The following is a 23,963-nucleotide window of genomic DNA, read 5'->3' as shown; positions in this document are numbered from 1 at the left end:
GCTCCGGCCGGATTCACAGCTTCCGGTGGAGGAAGGTTCCGCTTCCGTCAGAGATGCTTTAAAATGTTTTATTAATCATAATCTTTTATTCTATTTATTAACATTGTTAAAATTATTCGTTACAACAGGCTGTTTAATATAACATCAGATTTTTAGTTCGTTTTCTTTTCAAAGTCATATTTCAGGTTGTTTTTGTCAACAATGACTGTTTAAATAAAACAAATCCACCATCAGCTGATCAATAAAGTTTTTTTTAGTCTGATGTGAACACATTAAAGAAGCTTTAAATTCAGTTTTTATTTTAACTTCCTGGAGTTCCAGATTTTAGACTGAAAATGTTTGAACAAACTTTTTTATAAATCAAAGCTAGTTTCCATGACGACAGTGAATCAGATTTATGGTTTAATTTATGGACCAATATTTGATTTATTTGAATTTAATCATTAACATTTATTACTAAACTGTTTTAGATACTTGTCGGTGAAAATTAAAGCCCTGTTTTGAAATTCTGTCCTTCACTGCTCGGTCCATCTCAAGGCCTCTGGTCCATCCCAGTGCAGCAGTGGCTCAGGTGAGGTCCGCCCCATCTACGGAGGACTCTGGAGGTCCACCGGGGACCAGAATCTTCAGGTGAATGGCTCCTCTGTCAGAACAAATCAGAACCACCGCAAACTTTGTCCGAGTCTCAGCTCATTTTGCTGTGGGACCGATCAGAGAAGGCCATGGAGTCCAGGTGGAGCCGGATCTGATAAACACCTGTAAGGTACAAGTGGACCTGGCCCCGCCCTCAGCCCCACCCCCTCTTCTATGAAGGTATAAGTGAGGATCAGGTGTGGAGGTCATGTGACCCTTAGGCTGGACGGCTCCAACAGAAATGGCCATCTTATATCTGCTAGAGGGGCGGAGCCAGAAGGGGGCGGGGCTGTCATCTGCTCTTCAATGTGTTCAGACGTCAGGCTGAGTTCTCGCTGCGTCGCTGGCGGTCCCACCACTCCGTGATCAGGTGATTGGCCAGGGCCTGTTGGGGGGGCAGCCAGACGGTGGGGGGGTCACCTCTTCTGGGTGGAGTCTTCACCTGGAGAGCGCAGGTGATTTCCTCTAGAGAGAACCAGCGAGCGTCCTCCAGCTCCGAGCGGTCCACGTCCAGCTGGAAAACACAAATGAGTAGTACTGGTAGGGCTTTCACACAGACAGCGTTCTGGTTCTGGTTGCGTTTAGAAGACTCAGGTTTTCAGTGCGGAGTGGGTCACCTGAATGTGGGCGGGGCTAACGGTGGCATGGCAGCCCAACATGAAAGAGCTGTGAGGGAACGGCCAGTGCTGCGAGGAACTGTACGAGATGCTCTGGACCTCCAGACTAACCTCCTCTGCCACCTCCCTGCACAGAGCCTCCTCCAGAGTCTCACCTGGGACCAGAAGCAGTCAGAATAGAAACAGTCAGCAATGATGTAACACACACCTCACAATATGAAAGGAGACTCAGGTGTGGCAGAAGGTGAGACCAACCCATGTCACAGAAACCAGCCAGAGCGCTATAGAGGCCTGGTGGAAAAGAGGCCTGACGGCCCAACAGGCAGCGCGTCCCATCAGACACCAGGACGAGGACCACCGGAGACATCTGCAGCAGAATGGAAACTGTTAGAGCCACAGTCATTGTTTTACCTGAAATGATCATTTCTTTCTTAAGAGCAAAGCGGTAACTTTAAAATGTACTAGTTTGTTCTAACGTAAAAGAATGCTTTGTTAAATGCATACTGTTAACTATAAAGAGTTTGAGCTTCCAGTTGAATAGTGTCACGTTATTATGATGGTAGTCAAGGCTTAATGAGCAGATTGAAACCAGAGAAGTTGGAAGAGATTTAGTTTTTTACATGTGGAGCATGTTTGTGTAAAAGAGTGTTTTTAAGTCATTAAAACCTGGTAAACACACACTCGCCTCACTCGTGTTTCAAATACTAGTCGCTCAAAACGATGGTACAGAAGACAAGCCGAACAGAGCGCCATAATAGAAACAGTCAGAAAACGGTAAAAAAAAAAAACATAAAACAGTCAGGAAACATGTAGGAAAAAACCAGGAAACAGTCAGGAAACAACCAGGAAACAGTCAGGAAACAGTCACCAAACAACCAGGAAACATGTAGGAAACAACCAGGAAACAACCAGGAAACATGTAGGAAACAACCAGGAAACATGTAGGAAACAACCAGGAAACGTGTAGGAAACAACCAGGAAACATGTAGGAAAAAACCAGGAAACATGTAGGAAAAAACCAGGAAACAAATAGGAAACAGTCAGGAAACATGTAGGAAATGTGTAGGAAACAACCAGGAAACATGTAGGAAACAACCAGGAAACATGTAGGAAAAAACCAGGAAACATGTAGGAAACAACCAGGAAACATGTAGGAAAAAACCAGGAAACAAATAGGAAACAGTCAGGAAACATGTAGGAAATGTGTAGGAAACAACCAGGAAACAGTCAGGAAACAACCTGGAAACAGTCAGGAAACAACCTGGAAACAGTCAGAAAACATGTCGGAAACAACCAGGAAACAGTCAGGAAACATGTAGGAAAAAACCAGGAAACAGTCAGGAAACAACCAGGAAACATGTAGGAAACAAACAGGACACAGTCAGGAAACAGTCACCAAACAACCAGGAAACATTTAGGAAACAACCAGGAAACAGGCAGGAAACAAACAGGAAACAGTCAGGAAACAGTCACCAAACAACCAGGAAACATGTAGGAAACAATCAGTAAACAGTCAGCAAACAGTCACCAAACAACCAGGAAACATGTAGGAAAAAACCAGGAAACAAATAGGAAACAGTCAGGAAACAACCAGGAAACAGGCAGGAAACAACCAGGAAACAGTCAGGAAACAGTCAGAAAACAACCAGGAAACATGTAGGAAAAAACCAGGAAACAGTCAGGAAACAACCAGGAAACAGTCAGGAAACAGTCACCAAACAACCAGGAAACATTTAGGAAACAGGCAGGAAACAGTCACCAAACAACCAGGAAACATGTAGGAAACAATCAGTAAACAGTCAGCAAACAGTCACCAAACAACCAGGAAACATGTAGGAAACAATCAGTAAACAGTCAGCGAACAGTCACCAAACAACCAGGAAACATGTAGGAAAAAACCAGGAAACAAATAGGAAACAGTCAGGAAACAACCAGGAAACAGGCAGGAAACAACCAGGAAACAGTCAGAAAACAACCAGGAAACATGTAGGAAAAAACCAGGAAACAGTCAGGAAACAACCAGGAAACAGTCAGGAAACAGTCACCAAACAACCAGGAAACATTTAGGAAACAACCAGGAAACAGGCAGGAAACAGTCACCAAACAACCAGGAAACATGTCGGAAACAATCAGTAAACAGTCAGCAAACAGTCACCAAACAACCAGGAAACATGTAGGAAAAAACCAGGAAACAAATAGGAAACAGTCAGGAAACAACCAGGAAACAGTCAGGAAACAACCAGGAAACATGTTGGAAACAACCAGGAAACAGTCAGGAAACAACCAGGAAACAGTCAGGAAACATGTCGGAAACAACCAGGAAATATGTAGGAAACAGTCAAACAACCAGGAAACAGTCAGGAAACATGTAGGAAACAACCAGGAAACATGTAGGAAACAACCAGGAAACAGTCAGGCAATAACCAGGAAACAGTCAGGAAACAAACAGGAAACAGTCAGGAAACAGTCACCAAACAACCAGGAAACATTTAGGAAACAGGCAGGAAACAAACAGGAAACAGTCACCAAACAACCAGGAAACATTTAGGAAACAACCAGGAAACAGGCAGGAAACAAACAGGAAACAGTCACCAAACAACCAGGAAACATGTAGGAAACAATCAGTAAACAGTCACCAAACAACCAGGAAACATGTAGGAAAAAACCAGGAAACAAATAGGAAACAGTCAGGAAACAACCAGGAAACAGTCAGGAAACATGTTGGAAACAACCAGGAAACAGTCAGGAAACATGTCGGAAACAACCAGGAAATATGTAGGAAACAGTCAAACAACCAGGAAACAGTCAGGAAACATGTAGGAAACAACCAGGAAATATGTAGGAAACAGTCAGGAAACAGTCAGGAAACATGTTGGAAACAACCAGGAAACAGTCAGGAAACATGTCGGAAACAACCAGGAAATATGTAGGAAACAGTCAAACAACCAGGAAACAGTCAGGAAACAACCAGGAAACAGTCAGGAAACATGTCGGAAACAACCAGGAAATATGTAGGAAACAGTCAAACAACCAGGAAACAGTCAGGAAACATGTAGGAAACAACCAGGAAATATGTAGGAAACAGTCAGGAAACAGTCAGGAAACAGTCAGGAAACATGTTGGAAACAACCAGGAAACAGTCAGGAAAAAACTAGGAAACAAACAAGAAACAGTCAGGAAACAACCAGGAAACAGTCAGGAAAAAACTAGGAAACAAACAAGAAACAGTCAGGAAACAACCAGGAAACAGTCAGGAAAAAACTAAGAAACAAACAAGAAACAGTCAGGAAACAACCAGGAAACAGTCAGGAAACAACCAGGAAACATGTTGGAAACAACCAGGAAACAGTCAGGAAACAGTCAGGAAACAACCAGGAAACAGTCAGGAAACAGTCAGGAAACTCAGCTTTGTTTAGGGGAAAGGTCGGTTTTGTTTGGGGGGAAACTGCTTCTTTTGGGGGTAAGTTAGGCTTTGAATCGGGGAAAGTCGCTTCATTTGCAGACTACAAAGCTAAGTGCATTACGGTCTCAGTGCACGGCATCATGCGTAAACACGACCAAAACGTAAGCGCATGTGGGACAATGGGTGGCTCTGGATGGTTAGACGAGGATGAACTCGGTAAAAGTTTTGACAGAAATCAGATTCAGCTGTTCAGCTGTTGTGTTCTAGAAACGCAAGAAACCAATAGATGAACCAGTTTTCTTCTTCGTTGGTTGTCTCGTCTTCTCCTTCAGTAATTCTTCATGACGCTCAACCGAGTCCCCAACTGGACTGAGTCTAGTGGACTATCCTGGTGTGAATGCACCTTTAGTTGGTCTAGTTTAGCTCCAAGTCAGGCCAGGTGCTGACCTGGTTCATGTCTGGTTCTTACCTTCGGGTAGTAGATGATGGACCTGTTGCCGCTGCAGACCCTCTGGCTGCCAGCCTGGTTCCGGACGGTTGGCTGGCCGGTAGCGCTGCAGAACCTATTTGTCTGATGCCAGCGCAGCAGCGCCTGGCCCTGCAGGATGCACAGGTACCAAAACCAGAACACAGATCAGATCGCCCAGTGTTCAAGGTCCCGGACAACCATGAAGAACCAGAACCACATACATGGACTGTAGAAACCCACCTTGGCTACTAGAGGAGACAGATCCATAAAGGTTCCCCGACACGCCTCGGCTACACCTGCCTGATCCAGTTCTCCTGAACAGAGACCAGAACCTCCAGAACACAGAGTCCGTTCAGTCTGTTTGCATCCAGGTGCTGATCACACAACATTTCTCTCGGTTTAACTTGTTCTTACCGACATCCAGGCAGAACTGAGTCTGGTTCTGTTCAGAACAGCCAATCAGAACCGACGCCTTCAGCAGGGACCCATCAGAACCAAATCTCTGCAAGACTGACTGCAGATCTGGAATAAGAACCCAACACGACTGTTAGAACATAGAACCCAGCCTGATCCTGAACTTCTACCTCAGGTTCTGGTCTTCTGGTTCTGGTTCAGTCAATCAACCAATCAACTAATCAATGAATCAATGAATCAATCGTCTGTGATCTTGTGAACCTCGTTCTGGACACAAAGCTTGAACAGTGGCAGGTCGCTGCGCAGTGATTGGTGGAGAGAAAGATCCTCAGGCGTCTCAACAGGGCCGCCATCTTGAACCGGTCTGAACCGGACTACTGGGTCAGGAGAATCCGGGACGGGAGCTGCTGCAGGAAACAGAACAAAATCGTGTATTGATCAGGATCAGTTATGCACCCTCGAAGTAAATAAAAAGAGTCCACTCTGTAGGGAAAACCACCAGGTCCCCCTGCCTGCAGACCCAAACCACCAGGTCCCCCTGCCTGCAGACCCAAACCACCAGGTCCCCCTGCCTGCAGACCCAAACCACCACGTCCCCCTGCCTGCAGACCCAAACCACCAGGTCCCCCTGCCTGCAGACCCAAACCACCAGGTCCCCCTGCCTGCAGACCTTCAGCGGTGTGACTTCCCAGCAGCAGGTTAGGTGGCCAGTTACAGTTTTTTCTTGTTGAGTTTTATTTTCTTTTCCAGTTTAAAACAACTGAAGTGAACTTTGAATTCGGTCATGAGAAGCAGGAACTTGGACATTGTTGGTGGTGGTCCTGACCAGGTTTAGGAAGACCTGGACACAGATTGTAATGCAGGAAAACGGAAGAAATGACTCCACTGCCTTTCACTGGACAAGCAGAGCTTTCCTCAGCAGGACGGCGACGGACCGGCTTCTTTCTCCTGGAAGCTCGTCCAGCTCAGGACTCCAGGACCCGGATGTTCAGCAGCGAGGACTAGCGATGAGTCCGGCAACACCGATGAGTCCGGCAACACCGATGAGTCCGGCAACACCGATGAGTCCGTGCACGTATCACTTAAGAAAAAGTCATATGACGACGCAGCTGCTGCTTTGTGTGACAATGAGGCGCCAAACGGTGTTTATAAACACCACTGACGGAGCGGACGGAGCGGCTGACGGAGCGGTCGGAGCGGCTGAGGGAGCGGTCGACGGAGCGGCTGACGGAGCGGCTGACGGAGCGGTCGGAGCAGCTGACGGAGCGGCTGACGGAGCGGTCGGAGCGGCTGACGGAGCGGTCGAAGCGGTTGACGGAGAGGTTGGAGCGGCTGACGGAGCGGTCGGAGCGGCTGACTGAGCGGTCGGAGCGGCTGACGGAGGGGTCGGAGCGGTTGACGGAGAGGTCGGAGCGGCTGACGGAGGGGTCGGAGCGGTTGACGGAGAGGTCGGAGCGGTTGACGGAGGGGTCGGAGCGGTTGACGGAGAGGTCGGAGCGGTTGGCGGAGCGGTTGACGGAGCGGTCGGAGCGGCTGACGGAACGGCTGACGGAGCGGTCGGAGCGGCTGACTGAGCGGTCGGAGCGGCTGACTGAGCGGTCGGAGCGGCTGACGGAGGGGTCGGAGGGGTTGACGGAGAGGTCGGAGCGGTTGACGGAGCGGTCGGAGCGGCTGACGGAGGGGTCGGAGCGGTTGACGGAGCGGTCGGAGCGGTTGACGGAGCGGTCGGAACGGCTGACGGAGGGGTCGGAGCGGTTGACGGAGAGGTCGGAGCAGTTGACGGAGCGGTCGGAGCGGTTGACGGAGCGGTCGGAACGGCTGACGGAGGGGTCGGAGCGGTTGACGGAGAGGTCGGAGCGGTTGACGGAGCGGTCGGAGCGGTTGACGGAGCGGTCGGAACGGCTGACGGAGCGGTCGGAGCGGATGATGGAGAGGTCGGAGCGGTTGACGGAGCGGTCGGAACGGCTGACGGAGAGGTCGGAGCGGTTGACGGAGCGGTTGACGGAGCGGTCGGAACGGCTGACGGAGAGGTCGGAGCGGTTGACGGAGCGGTTGACGGAGCGGTCGGAACGGTTGACGGAGCGTCTGTGGTAACAGCGTTGCTTTGGATCAGTGGGAATAAATAAAATTAATCTGCTGTTAACTTCATTTTAAAATGTTCTTCTACAGAAAAAGTTCATTTACTTCAGAATTTAAACCAGTTTCACGTCCATCTGACTGTTTTAATGTTTGACTGTTTTAATGTCTGACTGACTGTTTTAATGTCTGACTGACTGTTTTAATGTTTGACTGTTTTAATGTCTGACTGACTGTTTTAATGTTTGACTGTTTTCATGTTTGACTGACTGTTTTAATGTTTGACTGACTTTGAATCGGATCCTTCACAGCGAGGAACAGGCGGTCAGCGCTGCTAGAACAACCAGCCGGTTCTACCTCCGAGGAGAACCAGCCCGACTCGACGGCTGCTCAGATTTCCATCAGCAGGTCGGAATCTCCGACGTTCCTCCTCCGACCACCACGTTCAACACCTGCTTCCCAAAGTGGACGATGCGTTCAGGGACCTCTGGGAAGCGGAAGAAGCAGAGACGTTGATCCTCGGATAAATCTCCAGGTTCAGACGGTCTGACTTCCTTCCATCTTCCTTCCTGGACTCTCCCGACCACCACGAAGCCGGGCTCATCCCGACACCCGGAAGGACTCCGGAGCGGTTGAGGCCTTCAGGCCGGCATCCCTGGTGCTGAATCCCGGCTCAGGGCATCTCCGTCCTGGACCTGCTGGACGGTAACTTGAGTTCATGTTTAAATTATTTGGTTTGGGCCCAAATTTCTAAATTTAATCTGAACTCTTCACAAAGACACGAGCGGTGGAATTCCGCCAGCACGTCTCTTTCCAGGCCGGATGTTCAGTCCGGAGGATAAATGTAGGTTTTGGGAAACGGAATATTTCAGGCAAACAGCCGACGACGTGTTCCTGACCAGGAATTCTTTTATTCCAAGGCCTCGGGTCTGAAGCTGAAGCTTAAAAATGGGAAATATTAGCAACACGATTCATCTCCGTTATTCCCAACATTCCAGTTAAATCCGCAGTGAAACATGTCGGCTTTTCATCACCAACGACAGGAAGTTACTGGAGGACGAAGAAGTTCAGCTATGAGGTCACAGCAAGATTTTTCTGTTTTTCTCACAAAAATGGAATTTCTCTTCCGATCACCTTCCCAGCGTATTCCCTGCTCTTCCCGAGACTCGCCGTTAAAGCTACAAACCAGGATCGTTTTCACTGTATGTGGAAAACCAGACGCCCGGAAAGGACGGCGTGGAAGCAACCGGTCCAGAGCTGGGATGAAAATGAGTCCAGATCTTTCCTGAAGAAGGAAAACAGCTTCTGGGTCGGATCCCTTCCCAGGTCTTTCTATCCTGAAACTGAAGCACAACTAACCCGGAACTCCTCGTGTGTTAAAGAAGTCCTTGTTTTCCAGGAGCCGGCTGGATCTGGGTACGGTCAGGGATGCAGGTCCTTGGTGACCCTGGAAAGACTTGAGTGGGTTCCTGAGTTCCAGGTTTGGGTTAAATGACAGGAAACAGCAGTTCGAGCACCTCCTCACAGCACCTCCTCACGGCACCTCCTCACGACGCCTCCTCACGGCGCCTCCTCACGACGCCTCCTCACGGCACCTCCTCACGGCGCCTCCTCACGACGCCTCCTCACGGCGCCTCCTCACGACGCCTCCTCACGGCACCTCCTCACGGCGCCTCCTCACGACGCCTCCTCACGGCGCCTCCTCACGACGCCTCCTCACGGCGCCTCCTCACGGCGCCTCCTCACGGCACCTCCTCACGGCACCTCCTCACGGCGCCTCCTCACGACGCCTCCTCACGGCACCTCCTCACGGCGCCTCCTCACGACGCCTCCTCACGGCACCTCCTCACGGCGCCTCCTCGTCAGCTCCAAGAAACGGGACTTCTACACTTTTCCAAAGAAACCCTGGGGAACGAAACGAGGCCAGAAATAGAAAACGTTCCAAAAGCAGGAACGTTTTGGGAAGGACGGGAACTGCTGCTGGTTCTTCTTCTCTTCTAAACTCGACGGACGGAGGCCCGACTCAGCAAATGTTTCATCTGAAGACGTCATTCTGTACACCAGCCAGTAAAAGAACTTCAGGGTAAAAAGCTGCATCCGCTCATTTTTCACCACGACTGGAACTAAAATCCCAGTTTGTTCTCTGGTGACCTGCAGCAGGCAGACCACCAGCCCAGACCTCCTCCAGGTTCTGATCACCTGCCTCTCCAGCACCACGTGACGGGTGGAGAACAACGTCATCACCTCAATAAATCTTCATATTAAAACCTTCCTCAAATACATCATCAGAACTTTCACTTTGTTTTTATGTTCATACTATTTAATAAGAATATTTTTAAAAACAGATGTGTGTTAAACTTCGATTAAGAAACTAATAATAGAACATAAACAAAGTGACTTTTAGAACTTTACATGTCCGGTTGTTTTGTCGTTCAGGATCCAGCAGGGGGAGCAGGTCTCTGACCCCAGCAGAGTCTGGGTAATCACGAGGCCTCATCGACCCCCCACCGGCAAACGGCAGGACCCAGCTGGACCAGAACCAGTTCTGATACAGAAGAGACCCGGTGTGTGGGTGCGCGCGTGTCACATACCATCAGCTACTGCCCGGCTTCACGTGGGACGTCTTCTTCTTCTTCTTCTTCTTCTTCTTCTTCTTCTTCTTCTTCTTCTGCTTTCCTCCGCAGTGTGCGTGACTCCGCCCCCTGTCGGAACCAACGGGAATGATTGTTTTTATTGGTAAACTCTCGCCGGTTCGGTATGAGTCCAACAGAACCAGCAGCAGAATCAAGTTCCGCCCTGTGAGGAGAAAAATGAACCGGAAGTTGGAGATTAAACTGACAGCACTGCAAGCCGCAGCTCTTTTTTCCGAGGTACAGTCAATGCAACACTCTGGCTCCAACACTCCATCTCCCATCACGCCTTTCGGCTGTCCCCTCGTGGAGGATATCAGCAACATGTCGGTGTTCATGGACCTGAACGTGATGTTCTCACCGGACAGAACCGGACTGCAGGGGCTCGTGGAGACCGCCGCTCACTGTGAGTCCGCGCGCATTAGACCAGCACGTCCACGGGTCCGGTAGAGCCGGGACGGGACGGAGCGGTGGGTCTGCGGGGCCGGATGTGAATTCACACAGCTGATCGATCAGCTGGGTCATCGATCAGTTTTTACTCTGATCAAACGTTACGTCAGTCAGTGACGCGTTAATCAAAATTACTGGAGCGGCGTGGCTCAGGGGGAGGAGTCCCGGATCAGGACCCCCGACCCCAGGCTGCTCCTGATGGGCCGTGGTTAGCGCCTTGCAAGCGCTTCCACCATCAGTGTGTGTGGATGTGTGTGTGTGATAATACACACCAGTTCCGGTTTTTAGGTTGTTGTTTGTTTCCAGTAACAAGAACACGTGACACCAGAATCAGAAAGATGATCTGAGGAACCAGACCAGAGGACAGACCTGCAGTCCTACTGCGAGGATGGACCAGTCTGTCCCTGAAGCTGCTCTCCAGACCAGACAGGGGTCCTGTGGGGGGGCGCTCATGGTCCAGTCCACGTGGTGGTCCTCAGTGTTCAGTCCGACAATCGCAGAGTCCTCTGAGAACTTCTGAAGTCTGCAGCTGGTACCACACAGGAGGTCTTCCAGAGCTCTGGTACCACGTAGGAGGTCTTCCAGAGTTCTGGTACCACGTAGGAGGTCTTCCAGAGCTCTGGTACCACGCAGGAGGTCTTCCAGAGCTCTGGTACCACGCAGGAGGTCTTCCAGAGCTCTGGTACCACGTAGGAGGTCTTCCAAAGCTCTGGTACCACGCAGGAGGTCTTCCAGAGCTCTGGTACCACGTAGGAGGTCTTCCAGAGCTCTGGTACCACACAGGAGGTCTTCCAGAGCTCTGGTACCACACAGGAGGTCTTCCAGAGCTCTGGTACCACGTAGGAGGTCTTCCAGAGCTCTGGTACCACGTAGGAGGTCTTCCAGAGCTCTGGTACCACACAGGAGGTCTTCTAGAGCTCTGGTACCACACAGGAGGTCTTCCAGAGCTCTGGTACCACGTAGCAGGTCTTCCAGAGCTCTGGTACCACACAGGAGGTCTTCCAGAGCTCTGGTACCACCCAGGAGGTCTTCCAGAGCTCTGGTACCACGCAGGAGGTCTTCCAGAGCTCTGGTACCACAGGAGGTCTTCCAGAGCTCTGGTACCACGCGGAGGTCTTCCAGAGCTCTGGTACCACGCAGGAGGTCTTCCAGAGCTCTGGTACCACACAGGAGGTCTTCCAGAGCTCTGGTACCACGCAGGAGGTCTTCCAGAGCTCTGGTACCACCTTCAGCTTGAGGCTCAGGTTGAAGACCTGCTCCATAACTCCACACACAGGCCTGGAGCTGATGAGTCTGGTCCTCCTTGGTCCTCCTTCTGGGCTGTAAAGGAGAGGGGTGGGCAGGGCGCTCTGTGCTGGGGGGCGGGAACATTTAGGAGCGCCGGGAATGTTTGGGAACATTCGGGATGTCAGATTGCGTGTCTTTGGTCGGGTTTTACCTCTGACATCTTATCCGGAGCAGATGTGTGAGCTCAGCTTCCGTTACCATGGCGACCTGCTTCTGGGAACCTGGACCAGTTCCTGAAAAACCTTCATCCAGATAATAGCTATCCGGATTTGGGAATCCCATGATTTGGGATGGTGGATCACGTAATCCGGACCGGATCACCCTGATCCAGATTCCCGGTTTTCAGATTCACCAGATCTGGATTTCCAGCTCGTAGACCAACGTGGGCTTCCGGCCGGAGGAGGAGCCGGGAGCGTGCACCAGCACACGTGCACGTATTGTTCTGCATAGCACGGCGGCCATGTTGGTGACGACCGAGGCCCAACCCCTGGCTTAGTGTCAGAAGGAGGGCCGGGCCGTGTAGAGGGATGAACCCATGCAGCGAAGACAGACGGATTCTTCTGGCTGAACCGGATCAACGTCATCCGGATCCGACTCAGAAGTTCTGAACCCAAACTGAGAGTTTTATCCGGGTACCAACCAGGACTGGACTGATCCTTTTGAACCACCCATTTTCAAGATCCGATCCGATAACCGGAACCCGATCGATGGCGAACCAGCGGCCCTGAAGACCAAATGGTCACGTGACCAGCTGATGTCAGAGAGTAGGCGGGGCTTCACAGCAGGTTGTTCTGTGTGTAACGTGTGTGTGTTTCCTGCAGTGGGTTTCTCCGCCGTCGCCATCAACTACGTGTTTGAACCGACGACCAGGAAGAAACAGGTGAGGTCACCTGCTGCGATGCGTTCAGGAGCAGCAGGAAACAGCAGATTATTGATGATTTCTGATCATTGATCGGACTGTTGGCTTATCAGGGATCAATAATCTCTCTGCAGGAAGTTCCCACTCCGACACCGATCAGTGAGCTGATCGATCAGCTGTCGGCGGTGCAGGGTCGCTCTCGACCAATCAGACTGCTGAACAGGCTGACCGTGGTGATGTCAGATTCCAGTCACTTTGTGAGTATTGATGAGCAGCAGGACAGGAAGTCGCATCATCAGACGTCATCGGCTCTAAACCCTGTGTGTGTGTGTGTGTGTGTGTGTGTGTGTGTGTGTGTCTGCGCGCTGTCAGAGGCCGAATGCTCCGGAGTATCGTCGCTTCGACCTCCTCGCCGTGCAGCCAACCACAGAGAAACTCTTCCATGTGAGCTTCACTGACACTCTGTTCATTCCAGCTGTACAGCAGGGTGATGCCTTCACTGACTGCTGGACTTTCTGAAGAGAAACGATGGATTCATGAACTGTGGTTCAGTTCTTTGTCCCACAGGGCTGCCGTACCTGTGCACCTGAATGCATCGTTGATCACAGACCTGTGTGTGTGGTGTGTGTGTGTGTGTGTGGTGTGTTCAGGCGGCCTGCTTGCTGTACGACATCGACATCATCTGCATCTCGGTGACGGAGAAACTTCCTTTCTTCTTCAAAAGAGCGCCGGTCAACGGGGTAAGTCCTGATCCAGAGTCCTGATCCAGAGTCCTGATCCATAGTCCTGATCCAGAGTCCTGATCCAGAGTCCTGATCCATAGTCCTGATCCAGAGTCCTGATCCAGAGTCCTGATCCATAGTCCTGATCCAGAGTCCTGATCCATAGTCCTGATCCATAGTCCTGATCCAGAGTCCTGATCCAGTCCTGATCCATAGTCCTGATCCATAGTCCTGATCCAGAGTCCTGATCCATAGTCCTGATCCAGTCCTGATCCATAGTCCTGATCCAGTCCTGATCCATAGTCCTGATCCACTCCTGATCCAGTCCTGATCCAGAGTCCTGATCCAGAGTCCTGATCCATAGTCCTGATCCAGTCCTGATCCACAGTCCTGATCCATAGTCCTGATCCAGAGTCCTGATCTAGGGTCCTGATCCAGAGTCCTGATCCAGAGTCCTGATCCAGAGTCCTGATCCAGTCCTGATCTATAGTCCTGATCCATAGTCCTGATCCAGAGTCCTGATCCATAGTCCTGATCCAGAGTCCTGATCCAGTCCTGATCCATAGTCCTGATCCAGAGTCCGGATCCAGTCCTGATCCATAGTCCTGATCCAGAGTCCTGATCCATAGTCCTGATCCATAGTCCTGATCCAGAGTCCTGATCCAGTCCTGATCCATAGTCCTGATCCAGAGTCCTGATCCAGAGTCCTGATCCATAGTCCTGATCCAGAGTCCTGATCCATAGTCCTGATCCATAGTCCTGATCCAGTCCTGATCCAGTCCTGATCCAGAGTCCTGATCCATAGTCCTGATCCAGTCCTGGTCCACAGTCCTGATCCATAGTCCTGATCCAGTCCTGATCCACAGTCCTGATCCACAGTCCTGATCCATAGTCCTGATCCAGAGTCCTGATCTAGGGTCCTGATCCATAGTCCTGATCCATAGTCCTGATCCAGAGTCCTGATCCAGAGTCCTGATCCAGTCCTGATCCATAGTCCTGATCCAGAGTCCTGATCCAGTCCTGATCCAGAGTCCTGATCCATAGTCCTGATCCATAGTCCTGATCCAGAGTCCTGATCCAGTCCTGATCCATAGTCCTGATCCATAGTCCTGATCCAGTCCTGATCCAGAGTCCTGATCCAGAGTCCTGATCCATAGTCCTGATCCATAGTCCTGATCCAGTCCTGATCCATAGTCCTGATCCACTCCTGATCCAGTCCTGATCCAGTCCTGATCCAGAGTCCTGATCCAGTCCTGATCCACAGTCCTGATCCACAGTCCTGATCCATAGTCCTGATCCATAGTCCTGATCCAGTTCTGATCCAGAGTCCTGATCCAGAGTCCTGATCCATAGTCCTGATCCATAGTCCTGATCCAGTCCTGATCCATAGTCCTGATCCACTCCTGATCCAGTCCTGATCCAGTCCTGATCCAGAGTCCTGATCCACAGTCCTGATCCATAGTCCTGATCCAGAGTCCTGATCTAGGGTCCTGATCCAGAGTCCTGATCCAGAGTCCTGATCCAGTCCTGATCCATAGTCCTGATCCATAGTCCTGATCCATAGTCCTGATCCAGAGTCCTGATCCATAGTCCTGATCCATAGTCCTGATCCAGAGTCCTGATCCAGTCCTGATCCATAGTCCTGATCCATAGTCCTGATCCAGAGTCCTGATCCAGTCCTGATCCATAGTCCTGATCCATAGTCCTGATCCATAGTCCTGATCCATAGTCCTGATCCAGTCCTGATCCATAGTCCTGATCCACTCCTGATCCAGTCCTGATCCAGTCCTGATCCAGAGTCCTGATCCAGTCCTGATCCACAGTCCTGATCCACAGTCCTGATCCATAGTCCTGATCCATAGTCCTGATCCAGTTCTGATCCAGAGTCCTGATCCAGAGTCCTGATCCAGAGTCCTGATCCATAGTCCTGATCCAGAGTCCTGATCCAGAGTCCTGATCCAGTCCTGATCCATAGTCCTGATCCATAGTCCTGATCCAGAGTCCTGATCCATAGTCCTGATCCAGTCCTGATCCATAGTCCTGATCCACTCCTGATCCAGTCCTGATCCAGTCCTGATCCAGAGTCCTGATCTAGGGTCCTGATCCAGAGTCCTGATCCAGTCCTGATCCAGAGTCCTCATCCAGAGTCCTGATCCAGCCCTGATCCATAGTCCTGATCCAGTCCTGATCCAGTCCTGATCCAGAGTCCTGACCCAGTCCTGATCCATAGTCCTGATCCAGTCCTGATCCAGTCCTGATCCTGTCCTGATCCGTAGTCCTGATCCACAGTCCTGATCCGTAGTCCTGATCCAGTCCTGCTCCAGTCCTCAACCATAGTCCTGATCCAGTCCTGATCCAGAGTCCTGATCCAGAGTCCTGATCTAGTCCTGACCCAGAGTCCTGATCCAGTCCTGATCCGTAGTCCTGATCCAGTCCTGCTCCATAGTCCTGATCCAGTCCTGATCCATAATCCTGATCTAGGGTCCTGATCCATAGTCCTGATTTAGAGTCCTGATCCATAGTCCTGATCCAGAGTCCTGATCCAGTCCTGATCCATAGTCCTGATCCATAGTCCTGATCCATAGTCCTGATCCAGACCTGATCCATAGTCCTGATCCACTCCTGATCCAGTCCTGATCCAGTCCTGATCCATAGTCCTGATCCAGTCCTGATCCGTAGTCCTGATCCAGTCCTGCTCCAGTCCTCAACCATAGTCCTGATCCAGTCCTGATCCAGAGTCCTGATCTAGTCCTGACTCATAGTCCTGATCCAGTGTCCTGATCCGTAGTCCTGATCCGTAGTCCTGATCCACAGTCCTGATCCGTAGTCCTGATCCAGTCCTGATCCAGAGTCCTGATCTAGTCCTGACTCATAGTCCTGATCCAGAGTCCTGATCCAGTCCTGATCCGTAGTCCTGATCCAGTCCTGATCCATAATCGTGATCCAGTCCTGATCCATAGTTCTGATCTAGGGTCCTGATCCAGTCCTGACTCATAGTCCTAATCCATAGTCCTGATCCAGTCCTGATCCAGTCCTGATCCAGAGTCCTGACCCAGTCCTGATCCATAGTCCTGATCCAGTCCTGATCCAGTCCTGATCCTGTCCTGATCCGTAGTCCTGATCCACAGTCCTGATCCGTAGTCCTGATCCAGTCCTGCTCCAGTCCTCAACCATAGTCCTGATCCAGTCCTGATCCAGAGTCCTGATCCAGAGTCCTGATCTAGTCCTGACTCATAGTCCTGATCCAGAGTCCTGATCCAGTCCTGATCCGTAGTCCTGATCCAGTCCTGCTCCATAGTCCTGATCCAGTCCTGATCCATAATCCTGATCTAGGGTCCTGATCCATAGTCCTGATTTAGAGTCCTGATCCATAGTCCTGATCCAGAGTCCTGATCCAGTCCTGATCCATAGTCCTGATCCATAGTCCTGATCCAGACCTGATCCATAGTCCTGATCCACTCCTGATCCAGTCCTGATCCAGTCCTGATCCATAGTCCTGATCCAGTCCTGATCCGTAGTCCTGATCCAGTCCTGCTCCAGTCCTCAACCATAGTCCTGATCCAGTCCTGATCCAGAGTCCTGATCTAGTCCTGACTCATAGTCCTGATCCAGTGTCCTGATCCGTAGTCCTGATCCGTAGTCCTGATCCACAGTCCTGATCCGTAGTCCTGATCCAGTCCTGATCCAGAGTCCTGATCTAGTCCTGACTCATAGTCCTGATCCAGAGTCCTGATCCAGTCCTGATCCGTAGTCCTGATCCAGTCCTGATCCATAATCGTGATCCAGTCCTGATCCATAGTTCTGATCTAGGGTCCTGATCCAGTCCTGACTCATAGTCCTAATCCATAGTCCTGATCTAGGGTCCTGATCTAGTCCTGACTCATAGTCCTGATCTAGGGTCCTGATCTAGGGTCCTGATACAGTCCTGACTCATAGTCCTGATCCATAGTTCTGATCTAGGGTCCTGATCCAGTCCTGACTCATAGTCCTGATCCATAGTCCTGATCTAGGGTCCTGATCTAGTCCTGACTCATAGTCCTGATCTAGGGTCCTGATCCAGTCCTGACTCATAGTCCTGATCCATAGTTCTGATCTAGGGTCCTGATCCAGTCCTGAGTCATAGTCCTGATCCATAGTCCTGATCTAGGGTCCTGATCTAGTCCTGACTCATAGTCCTGATCCACAGTCCTGTTCCATAGTCCTGATCCAGAGTCCTGATCTAGTGTCCTGATCCAGAGTCCTGATCCAGAGTCCTGATCCAGTCCTGATCTATAGTCCTGATCCATAGTCCTGATCCAGAGTCCTGATCCATAGTCCTGATCCATAGTCCTGATCCAGAGTCCTGATCCAGTCCTGATCCATAGTCCTGATCCAGAGTCCGGATCCAGTCCTGATCCATAGTCCTGATCCAGAGTCCTGATCCATAGTCCTGATCCATAGTCCTGATCCAGAGTCCTGATCCAGAGTCCTGATCCATAGTCCTGATCCAGAGTCCTGATCCAGTTCTGATCCATAGTCCTGATCCAGAGTCCTGATCCAGAGTCCTGATCCAGAGTCCTGATCCAGTCCTGATCCATAGTCCTGATCCATAGTCCTGATCCAGAGTCCTGATCCATAGTCCTGATCCAGAGTCCTGATCCATAGTCCTGATCCAGAGTCCTGATCCAGTCCTGATCCATAGTCCTGATCCATAGTCCTGATCCAGAGTCCTGATCCAGTCCTGATCCATAGTCCTGATCCATAGTCCTGATCCATAGTCCTGATCCAGTCCTGATCCATAGTCCTGATCCATAGTCCTGATCCAGAGTCCTGATCCATAGTCCTGATCCAGAGTCCTGATCCAGTCCTGATCCATAGTCCTGATCCATAGTCCTGATCCAGAGTCCTGATCCATAGTCCTGATCCATAGTCCTGATCCAGTCCTGATCCATAGTCCTGATCCACTCCTGATCCAGAGTCCTGATCCATAGTCCTGATCCAGAGTCCTGATCCAGAGTCCTGATCCAGTCCTGATCCATAGTCCTGATCCATAGTCCTGATCCAGAGTCCTGATCCATAGTCCTGATCCATAGTCCTGATCCAGTCCTGATCCATAGTCCTGATCCACTCCTGATCCAGTCCTGATCCAGTCCTGATCCAGAGTCCTGATCTAGGGTCCTGATCCAGAGTCCTGATCCAGTCCTGATCCATAGTCCTGATCCAGTCCTGATCCAGTCCTGATCCAGAGTCCTGACCCAGTCCTGATCCATAGTCCTGATCCAGTCCTGATCCAGTCCTGATCCTGTCCTGATCCGTAGTCCTGATCCACAGTCCTGATCCGTAGTCCTGATCCAGTCCTGCTCCAGTCCTCAACCATAGTCCTGATCCAGTCCTGATCCAGAGTCCTGATCCAGAGTCCTGATCTAGTCCTGACTCATAGTCCTGATCCAGAGTCCTGATCCAGTCCTGATCCGTAGTCCTGATCCAGTCCTGCTCCATAGTCCTGATCCAGTCCTGATCCATAATCCTGATCTAGGGTCCTGATCCATAGTCCTGATTTAGAGTCCTGATCCATAGTCCTGATCCAGAGTCCTGATCCAGTCCTGATCCATAGTCCTGATCCATAGTCCTGATCCATAGTCCTGATCCATACCTGATCCATAGTCCTGATCCACTCCTGATCCAGTCCTGATCCAGTCCTGATCCATAGTCCTGATCCAGTCCTGATCCGTAGTCCTGATCCAGTCCTGCTCCAGTCCTCAACCATAGTCCTGATCCAGTCCTGATCTAGTCCTGACTCATAGTCCTGATCCAGTGTCCTGATCCGTAGTCCTGATCCACAGTCCTGATCCGTAGTCCTGATCCAGTCCTGCTCCAGTCCTCAACCATAGTCCTGATCCAGTCCTGATCCAGAGTCCTGATCTAGTCCTGACTCATAGTCCTGATCCAGAGTCCTGATCCAGTCCTGATCCGTAGTCCTGATCCAGTCCTGATCCATAATCCTGATCCAGTCCTGATCCATAGTTCTGATCTAGGGTCCTGATCCAGTCCTGACTCATAGTCCTGATCTAGGGTCCTGATCTAGGGTCCTGATCTAGGGTCCTGATACAGTCCTGACTCATAGTCCTGATCCATAGTTCTGATCTAGGGTCCTGATCCAGTCCTGACTCATAGTCCTGATCCATGGTCCTGATCTAGGGTCCTGATCTAGTCCTGACTCATAGTCCTGATCTAGGGTCCTGATCCAGTCCTGACTCATAGTCCTGATCCATAGTTCTGATCTAGGGTCCTGATCCAGTCCTGACTCATAGTCCTGATCCATAGTCCTGATCTAGGGTCCTGATCTAGTCCTGACTCATAGTCCTGATCCATAGTCCTGATCTAGGGTCCTGATCCAGTCCTGATCCATAGTCCTGATCTAGGGTCCTGACCCATCCTGACTCATAGTCCTGATCCATAGTCCTGATCTAGGGTCCTGATCTAGTCCTGACTCATAGTCCTGATCCAGAGTCCTGATCCAGTCCTGACTCATAGTCCTGATCCAGAGTCCTGATACAGTCCTGATCCATAGTCCTGATCCAGTCCTGATCCATAGTCCTGATCCAGAGTCCTGATCCGGTCCTGATCCAGTCCTGATCCAGTCCTAATCCATAGTCCTGATCCAGTCTTGATCCAGTCCTGATCCATAGTCCTGATCCAGTCTTGATCCAGTCCTGATCCATAGTCCTGATCCAGTCCTGATCCATAGTCCTGATCTATAGGTTATAGATCTATAGTTGCCATGACGATAGAGAGAAGGCATTCCAAGCAGACCTGTGTGTGTGTGTGTGTGTGTGTGTGTGTCCAGGCCGTGGACAGGGGCGTGGTCTTCGAGGTTTCGTACTCGGCCGCCATCAGAGACGCCACCATGAGACGCTACACCATCGCCAACGCCGTGAGTCTGACGGAGAGCTAAAAAAGGGAAGGTAGCGTGCACCCTCACCCGTGATTGGCCCACAGTGATGATGTCACTTCAATCCTCCCCCGTGATTGGCCCACAGTGATGATGTCACAACATGTCTGTCTCTTCCAGAACGTCATCCTGAGCAGCGCAGCGGAGAAGGTCAGTGACCATCACTCATCCACCCTCCTGGTCAGGAACGAGGTTGTGTCTGACGTGAAGTGTGTAGCCTACGTAGGTGGGACGGCCTACCTAGCAACAAGAATTTCCCGTAGCAACAAAAAGGACGTTGAGTCACGTCCACCTCGGAAATGACTCATCGGACACGTGGGTGGAGCTGAACATGGAGCGGCAACACGACAGTAAAAGAAACACGCGTGTTGTTTTCCGGCCGGTACACGAACTTGCTTTAAATGTACTTTTGTAACGTTTCTACTAAAGTAGATAAAAAACGCGTACTTTTTTTAAATAAAACTTTATTTAAACTTAAGACGACTCTTCTGAACGCGGCTGCTGATTCGCCACCATCTTGTGTGCAATGAATTCTGGGAGAAAAGCGGCGGTGAAGGAAGCACCAGCAGCCTTCGTTTGAGGCTAAACGAGGGCGGAGCTGAAGGAGGATACAGAGACTCCTTCAGATTCTGTGAACTGGGACAGAACTTCTCGCTGGCCGGCGAATCTGTACTTGGAAGTGTGCAGACCCTGAACCGGGACACACCTGTGGTGTCGGGTCTTTCAGAGACCACCTGGAGATTCATTAGTCTAGTTTGGGTCCTGTGGGGCCACCGTAGATCTCTGACATCATGTTTATGTTTCAGGCTCTGGAGCTCCGAGGACCGTATGATGTCACCAACCTGTATCCTTTAACTGATCCATACGTCTGTCCAGGGGCCCCTGGACTCTGGCGAAGGAGACCCTGTAGTACTCAGAATGTGTGTTGTGTTCCTGACGTCGGTCCTCAGAGGCTTGCTGTTCGGTTTGTCCGACTCGGACTCCAAAGAAGCCGTTTCCTCCACCTGCAGAGCGGTTCTGCTGCACGCAGGTGAGTCCGGACCTGGACCCGGTTCTGCTGCACGCAGCCGAGTCCGGACCGGGGTCTGCTGCACGCAGGTGAGTCCGGACCCGGTTCTGCTGCACGACCCCGTTCTGCTGCACGTAGGTGAGTCCGGACCCGGACCCGGTTCTGCTGCACGCATGCGAGTCCAGTGCACGTAGGCGAGGCCGGACCCGGTTCTGCTGCACGCGGGCGAGTCCGGACCCCGTTCTGCTGCACGCGGGCGAGTCCGGACCCCGTTCTGCTGCACGCGGGCGAGTCCGGACTCGGTTCTGCTGCACGCGGGCGAGTCCTGACCCGGTTCTGCTGCACGACCCCGTTCTGCTGCACGCGGGCGAGTCCGGACCCGGTTCTGCTGCACGCGGGCGAGTCCGGACCCGGTTCTGCTGTAAGCGGGCGAGTCCGGACCCGGTTCTGTTGCAAGCGGGCGAGTCCTGACCCGGTTCTGCTGCACGACCCGGTTCTGCTGCACGCGGGCGAGTCCGGACCCGGTTCTGCTGCAAGCGGGCGAGTCCGGACCCGGGTCTGCTGCACGCGGGCGAGTCCTGACCCGGTTCTGCTGCACGACCCCTTTCTGCTGCACGCGGGCGAGTCCGGACCCGGTTCTGCTGCACGCGGGCGAGTCCTGACCTGGTTCTGCTGCACGACCCCGTTCTGCTGCAAGCGGGCGAGTCCGGACCCGGTTCTGCTGCACGACCCGGGTCTGCTGCACGCGGGCGAGTCCTGACCCGGTTCTGCTGCACGACCCCGTTCTGCTGCACGCGGGCGAGTCCGGACCCGGTTCTGCTGCAAGCGGGCGAGTCCGGACCCGGGTCTGCTGCACGCGGGCGAGTCCTGACCCGGTTCTGCTGCACGACCCCGTTCTGCTGCACGCGGGCGAGTCCGGACCCCGGTTCTGTTGCAAGCGGGCGAGTTCTGACCCGGTTCTGCTGCACGACCCCGTTCTGCTGCACGCGGGCGAGTCCGGACCCGGTTCTGCTGCAAGCGGGCGAGTCCGGACCCGGGTCTGCTGCACGCGGGCGAGTCCTGACCCGGTTCTGCTGCATGACCCCGTTCTGCTGCACGCGGGCGAGTCCGGACCCGGTTCTGTTGCAAGCGGGCGAGTCCGGACCCTGTTCTGTTGCAAGCGGGCGAGTCCTGACCCGGTTCTGCTGCACGCGGGCGAGTCCGGACCCGGTTCTGTTGCAAGCGGGCGAGTCCGGACCCGGGTCTGCTGCACGCGGGCGAGTCCTGACCCGGTTCTGCTGCACGACCCCGTTCTGCTGCACGCGGGCGAGTCCGGACCCGGTTCTGTTGCAAGCGGGCGAGTCCTGACCCGGTTCTGCTGCACGACCCCGTTCTGCTGCACGCGGGCGAGTCCGGACCCGGTTCTGCTGCAAGCGGGCGAGTCCGGACCCGGGTCTGCTGCACGCGGGCGAGTCCTGACCCGGTTCTGCTGCACGACCCCGTTCTGCTGCACGCGGGCGAGTCCGGACCCGGTTCTGTTGCAAGCGGGCGAGTCCGGACCCTGTTCTGTTGCAAGCGGGCGAGTCCTGACCCGGTTCTGCTGCACGCGGGCGAGTCCGGACCCGGTTCTGCTGCAAGCGGGCGAGTCCGGACCCGGGTCTGCTGCACGCGGGCGAGTCCTGACCTGGTTCTGCTGCACGACCCCGTTCTGCTGCAAGCGGGCGAGTCCGGACCCGGTTCTGCTGCACGACCCGGGTCTGCTGCACGACCCGGGTCTGCTGCACGCGGGCGAGTCCGGACCCGGTTCTGTTGCAAGCGGGCGAGTCCTGACCCAGTTCTGCTGCACGACCCCGTTCTGCTGCACGCGGGCGAGTCCGGACCCGGGTCTGCTGCAGGTCCGGCTGTGTGTTTACTGCTGTGTGTGTTTGCAGAAACCAGGAAGACGGCCTGTGGCGTCGTGCGCACCGTGAAGAACCAGGATGACGGTGAGTTTCTTCCTACTTCCACTCAGACATCAACCGGCCAATCAGAGAGCAGCTGAGACTAAGCTCCACCCTCTGTGTTCACCTTGCAGGTGCAGCTCCTGCAGCCAAGAAAGCCAAACCCACCTGACCAAGTGCTTGACAGCAGATTTAGTTTTATGTCTTTTATTTTTGAAGTCATTATTTCTGGTTTAATAAACGGTGTAAAGAGTCACTTCCTGTCAAACACTCAGATGTCCTGGTGCAAGTGAATGCAGCACATTGTTACTCCAGTGCAGAAGAATCAAAATCAAAACTCGGATCAGTTTTCAGTTTATTTTTAAAGTGGTGTACAAATACTGAGCTCTGATTGGTCAGCAGAAAAGGATCAAAAAACAGCTGTTTTACATTCAGTCAGATTCAAGGTAAAAATATAAATTCTGTTAAAAAAATAGAAATATACAAACAGGAAGACATTTTAGAAACATTTTCATCTATTCTGGATTAAATCTAAATTATTTTA

The 23,963-nt window shown here is 52.0% G+C and overlaps 2 protein-coding genes across 2 annotated transcripts; one reads left to right on the top strand and one right to left on the bottom strand.

Annotated features, from left to right (window-relative positions):
• Nucleotides 1-132: 132 nt before the first annotated feature.
• On the bottom strand, nt 133-5,678 carry nudt13 (nudix (nucleoside diphosphate linked moiety X)-type motif 13). Its single transcript, XM_041974006.1, is given in 6 exon segments — nt 133-1,147; nt 1,251-1,405; nt 1,506-1,617; nt 5,123-5,251; nt 5,363-5,436; nt 5,537-5,678. Coding segments are annotated over 6 exon segments (807 nt in total). The 3' UTR covers nt 133-952.
• A 2,613-nt stretch (nt 5,679-8,291) lies between these two features.
• On the top strand, nt 8,292-23,689 carry LOC121632464 (ribonuclease P protein subunit p30-like). The gene is made up of 12 exons (XM_041974009.1): nt 8,292-8,317; nt 10,049-10,648; nt 12,801-12,859; nt 12,973-13,095; nt 13,211-13,282; nt 13,489-13,578; nt 20,387-20,477; nt 20,580-20,641; nt 21,298-21,335; nt 21,442-21,521; nt 23,411-23,464; nt 23,554-23,689. The coding sequence occupies exons 2-12, from the start codon at nt 10,333-10,335 to the stop codon at nt 23,589-23,591; spliced, it is 1,023 nt and encodes a 340-aa protein (XP_041829943.1). The 5' UTR covers nt 8,292-8,317; nt 10,049-10,332; the 3' UTR covers nt 23,592-23,689.
• Nucleotides 23,690-23,963: the final 274 nt, after the last annotated feature.

The sequence above is a fragment of the Melanotaenia boesemani genome, chromosome 21, assembly GCF_017639745.1.
Source record: "Melanotaenia boesemani isolate fMelBoe1 chromosome 21, fMelBoe1.pri, whole genome shotgun sequence".
Classification (NCBI taxonomy): Eukaryota; Metazoa; Chordata; class Actinopteri; order Atheriniformes; family Melanotaeniidae; genus Melanotaenia; species Melanotaenia boesemani.
The sequence above is the reverse complement of the archived record's forward strand: the minus strand, read 5'-3'. Positions and strand labels throughout refer to the sequence as shown.

What these genes read in the sequence shown, in the direction of transcription:
- LOC121632464 (XM_041974009.1), top strand. Translation starts at nt 10,333, where the DNA reads ATGATTGTTTTTATTGGTAAACTCTCGCCGGTTCGGTATGAGTCCAAC. An exon ending in CCACAGAGAAACTCTTCCAT is followed by an intron (nt 13,283 to 13,488) that starts GTGAGCTTCACT and finishes TGGTGTGTTCAG; the next exon opens with GCGGCCTGCTTGCTGTACGA. An exon ending in CCGTATGATGTCACCAACCT is followed by an intron (nt 21,336 to 21,441) that starts GTATCCTTTAAC and finishes GTCGGTCCTCAG; the next exon opens with AGGCTTGCTGTTCGGTTTGT.